At 38.2% G+C, this 19,508-nt stretch overlaps 1 protein-coding gene across 2 annotated transcripts in view; it reads right to left on the bottom strand.

Annotated features, from left to right (window-relative positions):
- The window catches only part of VAV3 (vav guanine nucleotide exchange factor 3), a 359,756-nt gene that overhangs the window by 109,794 nt on the left and 230,454 nt on the right, over positions 1-19,508 (bottom strand). For both annotated transcript variants that reach the window (XM_041747830.1, XM_041747829.1), the window contains exons 16-19: positions 19,239-19,340; positions 18,836-18,936; positions 7,380-7,405; positions 2,003-2,048 (exon numbers count right to left, since the gene is read on the bottom strand). In XM_041747830.1, coding sequence (XP_041603764.1) covers positions 2,003-2,048; positions 7,380-7,405; positions 18,836-18,936; positions 19,239-19,340 — 275 coding nt within the window. The remainder of the gene's footprint in view (positions 1-2,002; positions 2,049-7,379; positions 7,406-18,835; positions 18,937-19,238; positions 19,341-19,508) is intronic.

The raw sequence follows: 19,508 nt of genomic DNA, 5'->3' as shown, positions 1-19,508 counted from the left end.
ACTAAATTAGCTAGAAAATATTAAAGAAATTTCCATGGTAAAAGCACTAACAGCAATAACGCCCCTTGGAAGCAGTTTGTCCCTTGCTGAGGAAGCCTCAATTTTGCTGATTTCTTATTTAAGCATCTTGGAATGAATGTAAAACCTGTGAAAATATGCTAAGTGATAGTCACATCAGGACCAACTCAGCACAGGGCAGTGATCAAGCAAGGGTTAACTTTGAACAAAAAAGCTTTGCAATGTGCCAACTGAAAGAAGCAAAGATCCAAAAGACAACCAACTCTCAACACATAATTCAAGTCTAACATCAAAAGACACTGTCAGGGAGAAACAGCTGTTACCACATTAGCATCTACAACAGGCAAGATCATCAACTATTTGTTTTTGTTTTTTTTTTCCACATGTGGAGAAGTGAGAAAACGCTCATATATAACTACCATACCTAATGTAAGACTATATGATATACAATATTTATGTGTGTGTAGGGGTGTGTGTGTGTGTGTGTGTGTTTGTTTTTCTCTTACAAACATAACATATAGGAACATGAAGTTCTAAAATCTTTGGACAATTAAGAATATCAGAACAGTTGTACCTATACAGAGCCATTAACTTGAGGATAAACTATCATATTACTGGTCCACTTTGTTATACTTACAATCTGTGAATTCACTACATCTCTCTTTAAATAATCTAAGGGCTCCTAAAAATTCTGGCTATAAAGCAAATTGTTACTTGTCAAATGTGTTCCTACTGACACACTATGGAAATGCATTTCCCCAGAAGAGAATGGATTAAATGAAAATGCCCATAAAAGAAAGAGAAAATACTTATTTGTAAAAGATCATTTTCTGAAATAAAAATACGACACACAGAATAAGAAAAAAAGTATGCTGACAGTCATATACTCCCACTAAATAGAAGTCACTTCTAAATATTATTGCAGAATCCTCTGTAAAAGGTATTGTGTTGGGAAAGTTCGAACTATTAAAATAAACCAGAACCCCTATTTTTTTAAATGGGCTCAATTCTGTTCTGTAGTTAGAAGATTTAAACAGATCTCAGAACATAAGTGAGGCAATTTCTAGCCAGAGGCAACAAAGCTCCTATAAATCTTTTCAAACAGCTCATAAACTGGCATGGCTACCATGGGTGTGGTTTCAGTTAAAAGCTATAATGCTTTGAAAGCTCAATTTTACAACTAGGTGAACACTGTTTATGATGAGAAAAAAAAAAAACACATAATCCAGATTATTTTCCAGCAGGGTTACTTCATGCCTTACCTGATTTATTATCAAGTTCATATATTTGGAGTCCTTTACCTATGTATACCCTTTACCCACAATATGACCATATACATAACAAATCTTTGATAATTAAACTGTGGAAGGCATTACTTAATGGATGAAAAATAATTATACTAAAATAATGACAGGGCAAATCTCATGATGTTAAATAGAAAATAACTGAATGCTCTCTGCAGACAAATAATTGGTCCCGAAGGAAGATACATGTTCACAAAGTCCTTAAATTCATTCTTCGAACTTTAAAATAGTACAGATAAAGGATGAAGAAAACTATTTTCCCAAATGAGGAGGGTGTCAAGATTGTCTAGTTTATGAGCTCCCTCCACCTCCTTCGAAAAGTTAATTTTTAAGTACCAGCTTGTTGATTTTCTTTCCGTATTTGGGAGCGAGAAGGTGGGGGAAGGATATATTAGCATTAACCCAGCAGCCTGCGGCTGTTTCAGTAAGAAAGTAACCAGCTCAACTGCTGGTTCTTGAAAGAGTGTGGTACTGGTGGTTACTCATCATGTGAGCCTGTCCCAGGAAGCATCGTCAGGTAAATGATTTACGCATTAGACCGGCGCCTCCTGGTCACACATCACATACCAAACTGCCAGGAACAAAGGCCAACAATCTGTCTGATTTCTAAAGCAAGTCCCATATACTTTCATAATCGCTTAACTGAAGTCACGATTATAAACATATAATCAGAAACACACCTGGATCCACCTGTCTGGGGTTTCTTCGGAGTCCATTGGTCCGTTTCTGTGCAGAGAGATAAAACAAAGCAAAACAAAGATTTCACATTATTAAATTGTATTAATACGTGATACTTTGGAAGGCCAATGTTCCATTTTCCATTTTAAAGTATAACTAAATTTGATCAAAACATGTGGTTCTACAGTTTTTATAATTTAATTTTTCTGCTTCTCTAATAAGCCTTCCCCTTGTATTTGATGTTGATGTTACATCATAGAAAAGAAACATCTTTTACCATCTCTGGGTATTATGACTCAAAAAAACTTTTTTTTTTGAAAGTTGTAATGACTATACGAATTATGAGAACAAAGCCGAAGCAGCTATTCTTGGTTAGAAAATGCTCCCAGCAAAGACATGTAATCTCCAAAACTCTTAAGTCAGCTATTTCTGAGGGCTGACAGGTCAGACCCTGGAGAACCTCACAACGGAGATCTGAAGACTTGACTTCACCAAACTCTTAAATGAGAATAGTGTTTTAATTATGGTCACTTGCATCTCAGTCCTTGAAAAAACAAAACAGGCATGCAGCTTGTGAACCATGAAAGTGAATTCTTATCACAGAAAGGAAAGCCTTAAGAAAAATTGTGCATTACAAAAACTATAAAATAAGATGCGAAACAAAGGAAATTTTAAATGTTTGAAAATGCATCATGTGTTCAATTTCACATGGAATTAAATTTGTTCCTACCTAATAACTATAGTAATCTCACTAATTAATAGGACTTGAGGGGATCCCTGGGTGGCGCAGCGGTTTGGCGCCTGCCTTTGGCCCGGGGCGCGATCCTGGAGACCCGGGATCGAATCCCACGTCGGGCTCCCGGTGCATGGAGCCTGCTTCTCCCTCTGCCTGTGTCTCTGCCTCTCTCTCTCTCTCTCTCTCTGTGACTATCATAAATAAATAAAAATAAAAAAAAAATAAAAAAAAATAGGACTTGATTATCATGTTTTATTATACAACGGGATGAAATGCTGAGTCTATAACCACCATATAATTTAGATTTTTCACAAAAGCAATTTTCTCCCTATGTGTGTTGGGGTTTGTGCCCATGTGTGGAGGGGACTTGGGTTTCATTCAGAGAACATGTAGCTTTGTTAAGCACACATTAGCCACGTATTTTTCTTAGGGCTCTTCCTACTGTTTTCATTCACAAGTTAAATGGGTGAAATAGGGTCTGACAGCTTTCACAATGGCCTCGAAGCCCATCAGGCAGATGTTCAGGATTCTCAAGGTGAAAGCAACTAGAGAAATTTTTCAAGTTTTTGTTTTTAACCTAACCTAACTATTTTCAAAGTGGATTTGTAAAAACCAAAGATGACCATTAAAATCAGCATTAAACTATGTAGAGCAGGATGGATAGCTGTACTGGTAAAACTAGTATAAAGAGAGCCATTATAAAGTGAGAAGAAAATGTCACTCTGGGCTTCTTGACAGCCAAGGCACAAAAAGGGGAAGCATGACAGTCAAAGATTCATAGCTGATAATTTGGATAAAAGCTGCTTTCAGAGAAACTCTTTTTTCTATCTGAAATGTTACAATATCTTTAGAGCTCTCTCTATAAAGGACAAAGAACACAATGGACAATATTTTCAACAGGAAAATATATAATGATGAATATCATGTTGCTATTTACTTCCTACACATCCCTTCACCTTCTTAATGTACAGTAGAAGCTGTCTTTCTATGCTCTAACACCTTCTACAATCAAAATGCTTAGAGACAAGGAAGGAATTCAACCTTTGGGTCCTATTCCTAGAATCCCTAAACTAGTATCATTTAAAATTTATGGACTTAAAAATGTGAAAATGAGCACTTGAGTTCAAGACCAATGCTATATATTAGCTTGAAGTTAGGATTAAAATAGAGAACAATTTGCAAACACACAGATGGACCTAGAAAGTACAATACTAAGTGAAATAAGTCAGAGAAAGACAAATATCATATGATTTCACTCACATATGGAATTTTAAAAAATAAAAATGAAGAAAAAAAGAATACAAACAAAAAACAAAAAACAGACTCTTAAATATGGAGAACAAACTGGTGGTTTCCAGAGGGGAGCAGGGGATGGGGTGAGTGAAATAGGTGATGGGGATTAATGAGTCCACTTGTCACTGTATTGTACACCTTAAACTAATATCACACTATATGAAAAAAAAATGGAGAACATGGTATAATTACTAAGAATATGGATTTTAGAATCAAACTGCCTTAGTTCAAATTCAGACCTTGTCACTTGGGACCTGCTATTTGATTGTGAATAAGTTAGTTAACATCTCTGCCTCAGTTTTCTCACCTATAAAATGGAGATAAGAACAGCACCACTTCACAGAGTTTATGGTGAGAATTAAATGAGTTCTGTGAAATGACTGGAGCAGTTCCTATCATCCAGTAAGGATTACTGAGTGACAGCCTATTTTTTATTATTATTATCATCTTTATGGTATTTTGACTATTTAAATGCATACAAATTACAAATGATTTTTCTAAGTTATTGGCCTACTGCTTATGGTTTGGGTTTTTCCTCCTGAAAATCAGTGACCCTGAAAACGAACTTTTCTATAGGAGGAATGGGCAGTGGAATTATAATCTGTTGCACTGGAAAAAAATAATTAGCTATTTAGACCAAATGTCTCTGGAGATTCATTATACTTAAAAAGTATTTTACATTATACGAAATTTTTGAAATGTTTAGCAGAGTATATTTAAAATTTTAAAATGCTAATTTCAACGGTCATTCTGTCATATTCCATCCAACTCACTCCCACCCCCACTTATATTGTCAAAAGCCTAGGACAGAGCTTTTGTCCCCAGCAGAAAGAGGGGAGCAATCCCTGGGAGCTGCCAGGTTCAGCCCCATGAGATCAGGAGAACTGATTTTCAGAACCTTCTCAATCTGCTCGGATCAACCTTGAAGGGGCAGGGGAGGGGACAACCAACTAACCTAATTTAAGAAACGTTTGAATTATTTCTTGCTTCATTACCTATTACTTTGTCTTTCTCTAAAGAAATACTTTTATCATCCAAGAATCTCTTCTTGCCTCTTGGAAGAACTTAACTTTAATTCTCTGTTGATTTCACCAACAAAAGCAGCAAAGGTTCATTTGCTATGGAACTGGCTTTGGTTCCTCTGTTATAAAGGTAGAAAACCTTTAAGGAATGGATTTAGAGTACATATGTGTTAAATAGATACATAATGATAACCTTACTTCCTACAGCTAGAGGTACCTTCTGAAGGTCCACTCAGAATGGAACGTGGGATGAACATCCCAGGTGTGGTCATGAAGGCCTATAGATGTTGTGGCTACTGAAAACTATCTACCTTGAGAATGAAGTGTGAACTTAAAAATAAAAAAGTCACAATCATATATATATTGAAAAGGGAACAGGACAGGATTACAAACTGGTATATGGAGAAAAAGAGCATCTTCAAGAGGTGGGAAGAAGAGCAGATCACAGAGAAAATTGTTTACTTCTGGTTAAAAGTCCTGAGCATCATACAAACATCTGCCTCAGAGAGTTAAAATGCCTTCCACACAGTCCTGGTGGGGAGGTATATAGTGAAATAATGCTTCTTAATGTTCTTTTTGCTACATTTCTCCTTAAACCAAGCTAAGATTTCCAACTGGTTTGGGCAGCAACTATAATTATGCATCCAAAATAAAGATTATTAGCAAAATCACACTTTAAATAAAAATTGCACTTATTGTATTCAAAGCTAGGCAATTCACTCAACCATTGACACTGCATTAAAAAAAAGTCAACCTGAAAGTTAATTTACTTCATAATAGGCTTCCATGTAATTTTTTAAGAGGATAAAAAGCCTGGAGAGAATATTTAGTATTGCGTGAAAATTATTCACCATGTCTTGTTAGTACACCTTCTGTAAATACACTCACTTCACATTAAAATAAAAACAAGTGAAATCATCCTCTTTGGAAAAAAACAATTCCTATTTTTTGTGAAGTCACACTTAGAAGTTCAGACCTCTAAAAGGAACACTGTGTCAATAATCTAAGGATAGCATGAGGATAAGAGAAAGCAAGCTGCTTTCCAAGATCTTCATAGGCATCCTTACAGTCCTTGTGAAAAACCTTACCTGTCAACTAAACACTAAAAGAAATTTTACATTAATTTATTTTAGCCCCAGAAGAACCTGAACTCCTTGCTCTAGATTCTAGATTTTCAAATACAGTTAGCTGATAACACCAAAGAGGTGCTTATGAGCATCTTCATATCACTATTGATACTCTGTGTGCAAATTACATGCTTATGCAAAAGAGAAGCAGAAATGATTACTTATTTGATGTCTTACTGTACTTTTCATTATTTTTACCAACTATATAAATGCCAGCCTATTAAAAAGTATTTCATTACTTTTAATGATCTATAATTATTATGTTAATATAATTTTGTACAATTTGTTGTCATTCTTTCACTCTGAAATTCTAAAGTTACGATACTTTTGGTTCACATAACCAATCACATACACATGCATTTTATATTTTACATGCATTTTATATTTTAATTTTCTCTGTGATATTATTTTTGGGAGGTCAGGTGAGAAACTTGCTACTTTTGGTTAAAGGCCAAGGCAATGGTTGTCTAAAATCTGTCAAATTTTTCATTCTTTCGTATTTCTTTAAAAATAGCTTATTCTGAGAGGTGACAAGGATCAGATGGTTCTAAGCCATTAGACCTTAGACTGTGTTAAACCAAAAGAAAATGTCATCAGATCTTGCTTCGATCAATAAGATATGATACAAATCATGTTTGTGTTCAAATAGAAAACTACTAGAAATATGAATTCATATCCTTAGACAAGTAATGTTAGAACTTTTCAGGACTAGCAAATGTTGGGCAGCAATGCAACGTTTCATGACAAGGACAGGTCTACCAATTCCCTGGGATGAAGGCTATCTCCCTTTTGTACTAGCAGGACCATTCCAAAGGAATGAATAAAGATGCATTAAGTTTTATAAACTCCAGGGGTTTGTAGAATTTTGCAGGAAACTAGGGGAAAATATCCCCAAACCAGTGCTGCACATTGTTACAATGTTTGAAATTTACCTGAATAAGTACCCAGCGTTCTGAAAGGCTCCGGTTCACACACATTCTTAAAAATTCACATTTTTCCTCTACCTAAGATCTTCAGACAGTGATTGAAAATTCATCTGATTTAACCTGTGCATTCACAAGCACTTAGTTGCTCACTCTAGTTCTGTTTCTATCCATTTTAAGGGGCACATTTAACATTCTAAAAAGCCCCAGACCGCTTAAGTTAGCAAACAACCTGAAATGCAAAAGTTATGAAAAAAAAAATTAAATGTTAATCTTACCTCCGGTGGTTTGAGCGTCCCTTGTTCTGAAACAAATGTAAAAATTGGCATTGTCAGTGTAAAGTTATTTTGTTTGGTTAGCAACCTTAGCTTGTTCTCTGCAGCTTGGTAAAAACACTGCTGCTTTGTTTCCCTAACTGATACTTGTAATATATTTCCAGGGTCCCTCAGGCTGGGCTAGTAATTGTTTTGCAACCCAGGTTCTCTCGCCTTATTGGCTTGTCAGGAAAGTGACTCATAGTTCTAAATGACTTCTAGGTTATGCTTAACTTTTTCAATTGTTGATTAAGCAATGTCAGTCCAACCACATAAAGCTCCTTAAAACAGAGGCTTGCACTAAATTTACATGGATGAGAGAAAGCTAGGTGGGAACCTGTCTTTCAACACACCGAGTTTTAAGAATCCAGACACATTAAGTTACAGAGGTATTTCGCCGACTACAGCAATTGCGAATTTAACACTGTACAATATTGCATATGGATTTTTTCCATTAAGTGGCTATAACTATTGTTTTTAATTCAGGGGGAAATACAGTTTGATTTAAAGAGGGAAATAAAAAGTGACAGGATTCGATTCCAATGCTAATTTCCCTTTCAACCTTAGTTTCTCCATCTGTGAACAGAAACAACAATCTCTTTACCACATTTCAGTTCTTGAAAGTGACCAGCAGTGACAGAAGGGCCCTGAGACCTGCAGGTGACTACGGTGGCAGAAGGGGAAAGGGTCATTCTGAGAGTAAAGGCACACGCTGCACATGGGCACCTGTGGATGAGATCTCCTTTCCCATTCCCAGAAGCCCCTGACGTGGTAACGCTTTTCCAGACTGTGAAGGAAAACACCTCAACGTTTTGAGCCTATGCCTATGGTTTTCCCATCCAAAATGACCCTCTCAAGAAGGATCTGAGAAAAGAAGACACTGAGGGAAATGTCAGGAAAGAACCGCAGGCCTAAACAAGAGCTTTGTAAACTTCTGTAAGAGGATCCAAGAAGTCCCACAACCAGAGTTCAAGGGGAAAATTCTGGCCAGAACACCTGACTGGCTTGACACAGATCGTTTTGCACAAGAAGCTGCCTGGGGCATGAACAGAAGGTTGTTTTGTTTTGTTTTATAAAGGACTACTCCTGATTAATGAAAATGGAAGACACATGACCAAAAGTCACCTTTCCGGAGAAAAGTTAAGTCCACATTCCTCTGGCAGTTTCAAATACCATCACCCTAGCTTTCACAGAGGACTGCCTTCTCTGAAGGCATCTTTGCCAGGTCTGAGGCTGGCCAAGGAGTATTCCTTTGCCTTTACCAAGGAGTGTTCCTGGACAGCAAGCTACTTCACCTCTTTTCCTCCTCACTTAGAAATATGCAATGTTTCAGAAGCACAATGGCCCGAGAGGATCAGTGTTGTGGAGAGGGTCTAGGTCAGTACCATTTGGCTGAATGCTACGGCCAGACTTAGAACCCAGGTTAGGTGAGCTTAGTTTCCTAACAGGGCAGGTGTGATACCTGTTTCACTGGTTTGACCAGAAAGACCTATATTCCAGAATAGCCCTAAACTACTTTTTTTTCTCCTACTGGTGCATTAAAGAGTCTGAGCTAAGAATAGTAAACTGCAAGAAGCACCAAATGGGGGAAGAGTTTAAGTTTTCCATCCAAGGAGACTGAGGAAAGCTTGGACTACTAGATGTCCTCTAAAGTGGAAAAACCTCAGGTCTTTTGTGTTCAGCATTCATAAATGAATATGTAACTTAATTTCAATTTAAAAGCTATATGTTTTTTTCTGACCCTTTGCATAGAAGTGTTTTTATGTCCTTACAAGTAGGTCTTTCATAGTATGCTTTAAATGTTTCATATCTTTGTACAAAACCTATGATCAACCATGTGGCAGCAGCAGGTGACACACCATGCTCCATGAGGGTCATCTGGTTACTCCTCAAGAAGTTCCCAGGGAAAAGATGGTATCACAGGTGGTCCTCTAACTGGCAGACACCTGCATCTCTTTACCCAGAAAATAAGATGTAGGAACAGAAGACGATCAACGACAGGCTCTTCCTATCCTTGTTGCATAGGGTTCAAATGAAAGTTAGCTGGCCCCCTGCATGAGCGAGCACCTATTACAGAAATAAAGAGAGTGAGAGGTCCCAGCGAGGCATACATGGGGCCAGTATAAAGCCAGAAGCAATCTAGCCTGGGCTGACCACCTCACCCAATCTCCCTCTCTCATTTGCCTCTTTCCTGTTGGCTCCAGCTTTTTCTTTTTAATGTCTCATCAAGCAAACCAGCTTTCTTCCTAATTCTGATTAGATATACTAAAAACTACACAAGCCCTCTTCAGTGTAACCCAAGTAGGAAAAATGGAAAAGGAGCTTTGTGCTGGACGCGACTCCAACTCTCAGGACATTAGTCCTTACTTAGGGCTTACCTTTTCCTGTCTTCATGGCTACCATGTCCACCCGGTACCCTGTCACCCAAGAAAGAGGCACATTTCCTCCATGCACTTGGTGTGGAGAAGTTCGCACTCCGATCTTCTCATGCTGGGCCTAGCACCTGAAGAGTAGCTCTTGAAAGTCTCAGCTTTTATTTACTTCTACCTCATGGTAGGGTTCTGTAAGTTTTCTAAGACTAGGGTAAAACCCAAAGGACTGGAAATAACTCTTAGAATCTGTTCTAAGCTTAGCAGTTCTTATCCAGACTCTTCTGGTGATTACTTTTATACTTGGTCTAGCATCCTTAGCATTGAACTGAGTGCCTCCTTTACAAACAAAATCTAAATTCTGATAACCATATTAATGCAACAGCTTGTTAACTGGTATTAAAATAACAGTGGTGGGAGAGAGGAAGACCCCACTACCCACACTGCTTCAAACATTTTCAAAGTAAAAGCTCATTCTGGCCAGAAAAATAGAATAAGAACTTCTTTCGATTAAAAAAGTCTATGGAAAACTTGCTCTAATTTTGAAGTCTTCAACACCATCCTCAACCTCCTCTTGATATGGACCCAAAACTACTATGCAGCAGGTACTTGGGTCCCTAAAAAACACTTGGAGTGTCACAGTTCTGCATTAAGACTAAGTCATAAGGGATGATGACCATCAAATCTATTTTAGCTGAATTCTGACCCAACAGAAAGGTTGCTGCTTGAGATATGATGAAAAGTCTTTCTTTCCATCTCTTTTTCTCCTGGGAACTTCCTTAGGAGAGTAATTCAATTCTTCAAGTTTCTAAAAGTTTTTAATCCTCAACTTGTCTTTACCCTGCAGCCTATTCTCAGACTCCTATTGATCAAACTATAAAATGTTCTTACCCTTTCAAGAGCCTTTCTAGATGGTGACTCACAGGCCCTCAAGGGGTTTATACCTCACATTCTTTCATCAAGTCCCAACTGGTTTGATGTAATTCAGAGAAGGGGTGTTACTACTGAGGTGCTTGATGGCTTTGCAGAACTCTATCTTCAATGCCAGCACAGGGCTCAATGTGCATATTTGTGTAAAAGAAATGTTTTTCACCAAGGCTTTAGATTCACTTAATACAATTCATTTGTTTAAACAAAAAATTCAGTCCTATTATATTTGTTTTTCCAATACAAGTGGCTCTCAGTGAATACATTATTGCACAGTTTGCTTTGTCTCTTATCTGAAGTTCTATTTGTTAAGACTAAACAAATCAATGTCCAAGTAAGACTATTGGTCTCAAAAGGGGCCACAGAAAAGTAATAACCAGTATAGCTTCTGAAGGGGCCTTGTTATCATGGCTAACATGCTAGTTTTGTGAGACATTAAAAGACAGCTGGACGGATCAAATTTTGAAGTTACACAAATGTTATGTTCACCACTCAGACCTATAGCAATATTTTGGAAAAAAAAAAAAAACCTATAAATAACACTTGGAAAGAGGCTTTGATTTCAAGTCTTCTCAGGAGCTCTAACAGAAGTACAACTACATAATATTTTCCTGTTCACTTTAATAATCATTAATATATCATTAAACTGACCTAAATAGTTAAGTGGAAGGAATAATAAGTACCCCTGAGTATAAAATTTTCTTGGTAAGTTAAGAAAGAGAACTAATTGACGGGAAAGGCTTTAATATGAAGTAGAACCAAAGTCATTTTTTGATTATGAAATCAAGGATCAAGGCTTAGCTCATGTAAAAGTAACCTGATAAAATACCTACCGGCAGAAGACAGAAATAAAACTGTATTCTTTTATGATAAAATACTGCAATACTATTTATAAAAAAAAGCTATTTCTGATGCCAATTTGGGGTGCAGGGTCTAGGTGCAGGTTTAAACCATTAGGATACTGAGACACCTTGCTTCCAATTAGGAATGGCTATGGCAGCAGCAGGAGCAGCAGCTGGCCTAGATAAAAGAGCGATTAAACAGAGAAGCAAATGGGGACCTGCTTCGGTTAAATATTAGAGCAGCTGAGGCTTGCATTCCCACTAAAGGAAAAGATGCATTAAACCAAAGTTGTCTGCTCCAGCAATATTTGCCTTCCGGTGCTACTTTCTTTGTTTAAACTGAGAGGATGCAAAGCAAGCTATATTGATCAATGTCAGGATAAGAAGGGAACAACAGGGTTTCAGCAGGGGAAAAACACAAATGTCCCCCCAAAATTGCGGTTTCAGATTAGACCTTCACAGTGGTGTGCTGTGAGAAAGCCCAGCCACTCTAGAATTACATCAGCTTTGCAGTGACTTGTTGAGAGAGTCTTATATAATGGAGTTCATACCTATTCATTATTAGGGTTGGAAAGTTTGGCAGCACACTTCAGAGGCCATGTACGTGTTGATCATCGAGGTTGCCATGGTGAATGTGAGGGAGTCAACTCAAGTTCAGTGAAAATGAGAGAGTGAAATTGCCCGCTCTTTATATCCATGCAAATTCTCAAATGTTAAGACATAAACTAATCACCCAACCTTCAAATTTGTTTCTTAGTTGCATAGTTTGTCTTATAAATACAAAAAACAAAACAAAAGTTAAAGCACCCTTTTTTTATACTTCAAATGCACTTGAGTTAATAATCTGTCATAGTCAAATATTAATATGAATGTATTACTTCCTTCATTCAGAAATGCACTGCATTTTGGCCAAGTAATTATTATTTTGAGGATGAATGAAGATTAGGTAAATTTAAAGGAGATAGAGCATGAAAAATAAAAGGCTTCTAAATTCAGGGAAGACAACATCCAAAGGCTTAACTTCCACAAAAACAAACAAACAAAAAACGCCAGAGAGCTATTTCACATGCTTATTGGTTAGTATCTAGCCACCTCCAACACTATTAAAGATTGTGTTTGGGCTAAGATATTCCTATTTTGGAAAAAGGGAGTAACGATTTGAGGGATGAATAAAAAGATGAGAAATATGTTCTCTATGTGGAGGAGCATACAGTCTCCTAGAAGCAATGAAGAATGGCAGAGAGAGCTGTGCCCACCAAACCATCCATGTACCCCACTACACTATCCACCTACCCCCTGTAATTAATTTGAGGCCATTTAAGTAGTTTTAACCAATACAGTGTGATTAAAAAAAAAAAAAAAGTATTATTCACTTCAGTCTAGAGGTTTTATTAGCAGCAGCTATCCAGGAAGCTATGTGTTGAGTTTACAGAGTCACAAGATGGAACCAGCTTGGATCCCGAAGCCATTATTTAGAAGGGAGCTCCCTTGGAGGGCCATGGAACTCGCAGCCAGTAGTGCAAATGTGAAAAATAAACGGTTATGTATTAAAGCCAGTGGGATTTGAAGGGCTTTAGGGATGTTTTAGTTGCCTAACATTGTCAAATACATAAAACCTACACACAAACTAATTAGGAAACAATTTAATTCAGACTACTGTTGGGTGGCCAAAGTGAGGGAAAATGATTGGCAAAGAGCTTAGAAATGAAATAAAGCAACAGTAGATCTTGGAACTGTTGGGAGAAAAGGGAGTGTATTTCAAGGAGAGGAAATAGTAAGAGGCAAGCAAGAATTCTAAAAATGGGACTGATTGGATTAGGGAGTGTATTTCCCTAGAGATTGAGGTATTTTTGTTACCAGGTGTTCTGTGAGCTAGTTCTTTTTCTTGATAACTTAATAACCTAACCTAGGCTCCTGGGATCAAGTCCCACAACAGGCTCATTGCTGAGAGCCTGCTTCTCCCTCTGCCTGTGTCTCTGCCTCTCTCTCTCTGTCTCTTATGAATAAATAAATTCTTAAAAAATATATAATATATATATAATTTTATATACATATAAAATTAAAATTTAAAAAAAGGCTGATGGTTGATGCTTAGGGCAGGAGCCCTTCCTTGCATAAATACCAGAAAGGAATGCAAAGGGTGTGCCAAGTCTCCCATCTTTCATTCTTAAAGTACAAGGCAGGGCTTCAGGTAAGATTTTTATTTCACTTATCCTATATCTAGTCGGGCTCTGGTCTACAAGGGCAGAATCAAAACCGGTCCAATCTCCCACAGCCTCCTGCTTCTGGGTCTAACACTACAGTGATCCTCTGAGCCCAGGAACCCTGGTGCTGCACTTCTACTCATTAATCTGTCCGTGTGTTTGTCAGTCCGTCTACTCACTCATCCATCTACCATGGCTTCCCAGGGAACAGAGTATCAGTTAAGTATGGTTCTTATCAGTGAGAGGCTCCAGTTTAATTCAAGTTTGGGCATTATTCTGTAAGGAATAGAAAGTACAGCAGCAATAGAATCACATCATCAGAATTGATTTTCATAAAAATCATGTTGGAAATCATACAAGGAAGAGTAATAATAAGAGTATAATAACTGCAGGAGTTAGGAAACTTCTGTTGTCGCCCAAACAAGTGAAATCGAGATTTTAATTTTATTTTTTTAATCTATAGCAATACCGTATCAGTGGTTTCTAGAGAGCCTTCAGAGGAGAACTAAGAAAACCAGGTAAGTGAATGACGATGAGAGAGGTGGGTAAATCAAGGCTGACACCCAGGTTCGGGTGAGTGTATGGATGTTGGACCTTTAACTAAGATGGAGGAAGTTTGTGTTAGTGACTAATGAGGTTGGTTTTAGATATGTGAAATTTGAGGTCACTGCAGGACACCTGGGAAGGGATATGAGAGAAGAAGATAGACATTTTGAATCCAAAGTTCAAGAGAAAAGCCTTACGTGGAACTGGTGACTTATCTACCTAGGTGTAGGATATAGTTAATGCCAGGGAAATTAATCAGGCATCCAAAGGATGGCATGGAGGCTATGGCAGGATGTTAAGGAGAGGGGTAAGGAGAGAGGTTAATAGTGCCGAATAAAAGAGAAAGGTCAAATTAGGTGAGGCCTGCAATGTGATGACCAGTGCATTTGACAATTAGAAGGTAGAATGGAAGATTCTCTCACCTTCATCTAGGCCTTGGGTTACTGTGTCATTTTGTTCAACTAGTCCCTCTTCTCTATCTGGACCAATGTTGAGTGATATTGGCATGCTCCACTTTCTGGAACTGCCTTCTACCCCGACTACCCAATGTTTATAGTGTAACCATTCCAACGAGACACAGCTTTCTGGACCACAAGTAGACTCCTGACTCACTCTGAGTTGATTGGAATCTCTTTTTGTCTCCTGAGAATATAGTTGGACTGTGTTAGGCAACAGAGCTAAAAAGTTCTATAAAGTGGAGGTCAATCTCAAGTCACCTAGGATACAATTTTATGTGGGAACCTGGATTATGTAAGCATTTGAGTTTTCCTTAAATCAATACTATTCTCTTGCTTTGAATTTAGCTGATCCCACCCCCCAAGTCAAGTTTTCCTGAACTGATGGGACATTCTCAGCCAGAAAAAGGCCCACCCCAGGGAACTATGTCTCCAGGCCCCGATATAGCTTTTTCTTCCTCCTGCCCTCCTCCTCCTCTACCCTCCACATTTTCCCAAATGTCATACCAGTTATGGAAAACAACACTGCTGAACTAGTGCAAGCAGCTCTCACTGCATCCAGGTCCTGACCCTCAAACAGAGGACTGTGTACAACATAAGCCAGTGTCGGTTCTCTGCTGGCCGGGAAAACACCCATCAAGGCTAGCTTGCCCACGTGCTCAAAATCCTGCCTCTCTTACCACACTCACGTCAGCCCTGCCAAGCTTAAACTCACACTTTACCCACAGCAGTGCGGGAACAGGTGAGTTCAAGGACTGGATGTCATAACTTCCAATGTTGAGTGGGCATATGTTTAGGAGTGTGGGAGAGGAGTGCTGACAGCGAGAAGTAGGCAAGGCCCCTTACTACTAAGGGCCACCCAGAAAATCCTAATCTGGAGGCAAAACAGGGAAGCCGCCTGGGCAGGTTCTTCCTACTTCATACCACTAATTAACAGACTATGTGCACTCAATGCCATCAGTTTTTTAAAATCTTGGGCAGGAAAGGGCAGAAAGGGCAGAAAGGGAGAGAAATAGACATAGATATGTAAAATAGGAGGATGGAGGCCACCACCAGATGTAAGGCAGAGAATCAAGAGGGCGAGGGAACTATGTTCAAAACTCCAAGAAGTAAATCTAGCCAGAGGTTTAAAAATGTTCTTTCCTACTTTATAGTGAATTCCCTAACAGTTTAGAGAACGAGGTTGCTTGTAATAAATGATATCTAAGTAAGTGTTATCTATAATCTGCAGGGCATAATAGCCTTATTTTTAGTTACTTTATTTTCATGCTTTTATGACTCAGTTTCTTCATCTTAAAATAAAAGGTCCTAGAACTGAAGGTGGGTGCCAAAATCTTCCAGCTCTCAGACATTCCACGGGGAAAGGGCAGACATGGTCCCAGAGAGTCCTGAATTTCTCACAGCACTTCAAAGGACTGAAATCTAAACACATTTGGTAGTTACTAATTTAATTGAATTGACATGTTTTTGCTAAAAAAAATAAAAATAAAAATAAGTAAGTAAGAATTAGAAAATCTCTTTCATTCTCAGAGAAAACCAAACTCATGATTTTACCACGGTTGTTTCTAAGGGTCAGGTACTATGCGTTCAAGACATTTCCATAGATCCTCATAGCTACTTCACAGGACTGGGAGCAGAACTCAGAGGTAAAGAACAAATTCAGGAGTTGGACGGCCTGGATTTGCATCTTTGCTCTATTGATTAGGCAACTAAGGCAAGTTACTTACTTCTCTGTGCCTTGGGTTCTTATATGTAAGATAAGAATGGCAGTAATTCCAACTATAAAGGATTTGCACAGGACTAAATGAGTTGATGGCAGAAATATACTTGGAATGGTACCTGGTACTTTGCACTTGTTTTAAGAAAATAAACATGTAAAGGCTACAGGCGTTATTATTATCCTCTACTTTAGAAGGGGGGGAAAAAAAAAAAACTAAGACTTAGGAAGTTTAAGTAACTGGTCCCAGTGTCACCCAGTGAGTAAGCTGTGGAGAGGGATTCAAACCAGACCAAGACTCCAGATGTTTCGGGCTTTACTGCCATCACACACAGTCTCCTGATCCAGAGTTACTCACTGAAGGCTGGAGCACAGTGGAATGATGACTTGGGAATAGGTAATGCACCGCTTTTTTATCTGCCTGACCAGGAATTCCCAACTGTTTCCTATTAACTTTTTTCAAGTAAAAGTTAAAAATTTAAAGTCCTTTCGCATCCATCATTTTTATCACTGCAAAGTTTGGTGTTCACATTTCTTCTATCCACATTTGCTTCACATCATAAAAACAACAGCAAAGATACAGATTACACCCATCCCTTTAAAAAAACAAAAACCTATGCTTCTCATCACAGCACCATGGATTAAAGCACTGAATTTTTATCGTGCCTAGGCACTGTGCTAAGCATCAACATTATTTCATTTGATCCTCATGATAATCCTCTAATTTCCATTTTACAGAAGAATAAACAAAACCTCAGAATGCTTAAGTAACACCCCCAAGCTTGTGCAGCTAGCAAAGGGCAGAGTGAGATTTTCCACCATTTCTGCTTAACTCTCAACTACTCTCTTGGACTCTTCCAGTAGAACGCAAGAACCATGCCAACTATGAGATCACTTCACATTTCTCACAAACTCCTAAGACAGGGCTGGGTGGGGGGTGGGGGGGGGGTAGTTAATAAAAAAAAAAATGCCCTACCATGAACATATTAATTGTCCTCAAAGACATGAAAGGTTGGGCCAAATAAAGACAGAGCAACAAAAATTTAAATGATAAACTGTATAACTGTATCAGGTGGACAATTGAAGAATAACAATAATAATAGATAACGTTTCTTTTATATTTTACAACTTTGTAAACTGTCTCTGACCTTCAGAAACATTAGTGGGTGCTAATCTTGTCTCCTTGTCTTAGCAGACTTTGCGTCAATTGTGTGAACAGTCTGTCTCCCATCAGAAAATGGGAACTGCTGCCCTGAGGACTGAACGAGTTTGTGCAGAAGGGCCTGGCAGAGAGCCCAGTGCAGGTGCTCAACTAACCCAGGATCCTTCCAACTAACCCATTCCTGGCATGGGGAGCTCATGGCTCATGGGAACCTTAAAAACCATCTACTGAAGGAGCAGAGTGAGAGGAATGTGCTGTGATCCCAGTCCTCTACTGGGGTTCACACCTTTTCTACAATTGCCCATTTTCTGAACTCAGCTCTGAAATGAGCTATTATTCTGTTTCACTCTTCTTCATATTATCCAAAATAATTCAATGTCCACCTTTTCCTTTGGGAAAATCAAAGGTTGACATGGCTACCTTTTGAACTCAAGCTGTTAAAGATCCCTTTCTTCTGTTCAAAAAGTTTTACTGATTTTGAAAGGTCTTATTGATAAAACACAAGAGAAACTCAGGGGAAAAGGACAAAGAGAAAGAAGAAGAAAGAGAAAGAATAAAGAGCACAGAAAAGAAAGAGGAGGAAGAGAGCCCAAGAGGAGCAGAAAGAGGCAAAAGGCTATTGAATGCATAATTGCCAATAGTCTTAGCAACTGGCTCATGTAACAGTCATGGAGCATTATTTTCAAAAACGAAGGGGGAAAATATTTACATAAAATCCAAAGGATATATGCTCTCCGTTAAATGCTGTAAAATGACAATGTATTCAATTCATTAATTCATGAATTAGTCTGTGTGATGTTTACTTCTGGCATCATTAGCATTTCTGAGCTGAATATTTAAGAGAACAAGGGAGAAATTTAAGGACTTAAGATAGAAGTGAAAAATATTTTTTTCTATTTTTGTCCTTTCATTTGTGTGCTTTGGCTATGTTTGTACAGCATTAGTGAGATTCAGGGGCTGGGCTGAATGAAATGAGTGGCACAAAACCTCCCAAAAGCCCCTTGAAGGCCTCTGCCTCCCAGGTATGTGTAAAAGTCACAGGAATTTTGAACAATTTTTAAATTGTCCTTATAAATGATAGTTTCAAAAGCAGAGATGTCATAATAAACACATATTGAGAGTAAATTAGACCTTAATTATGTTTATCAAGTTTTATATCCTAATTAAAAGCAGAATCACAACAATAAACATGACTTACCAGCAGAATTAACTCTGCCACAATTGTCTACTCTTCCCAAACATTCTTTGTGTGCTCTCGCGCCACACTTAAAACATAAATAGCCTTGATAAAATGTTCCTCTGAAAGGTAAAATTAGAGAGTGATTATGTTAAAAGGTGTTAAAATCTGCCTATATGGAATCACAAAAGAAAGAAAACAGGGGAACACAGTGCTTTGCAAAGTCTTTTAGCAGAGGGAGAGGGTTTCCTGGGGTTCCAAAGGAAGGATCCAGGCACAAGGCTGAGGAAAGGTCTGTGGACTCAAAACTGTCAAGGCAATCTCCCCACTTCCAAACATTTTGGCTGGGATATTAGAAAAGTCGGAAACATGGAGCAATTATACCAGCTCCTTTAAACTGAAACACGGGACCATGCGAGCTTACCTCAAGAGCATCTGGCAGACTTTGCAGGATGTAACCCGATTGAAGGTGTGCATCTTGAACTCATGGAAATTGGAGTCTGCATAGTCTGGCCTTATGTTTGATCTATAAAAAGGGGTAAAAAGTAACTTCCTAAAGAAAGTTACACAACCAAATAGCAGTTTAATCATCTAAAACCTAAATTCATCAACATCACATTGGGTAGAGATCTGATTCAAGCAAAAAGGCTATTAAATATGCAATGTTCTCTAAGCCAAAAGTAGGCTTTGCATT

This window comes from Vulpes lagopus, chromosome 3 (assembly GCF_018345385.1).
Source record: "Vulpes lagopus strain Blue_001 chromosome 3, ASM1834538v1, whole genome shotgun sequence".
NCBI lineage: Eukaryota > Metazoa > Chordata > Mammalia > Carnivora > Canidae > Vulpes > Vulpes lagopus.
The sequence above is the reverse complement of the archived record's forward strand: the minus strand, read 5'-3'. Positions and strand labels throughout refer to the sequence as shown.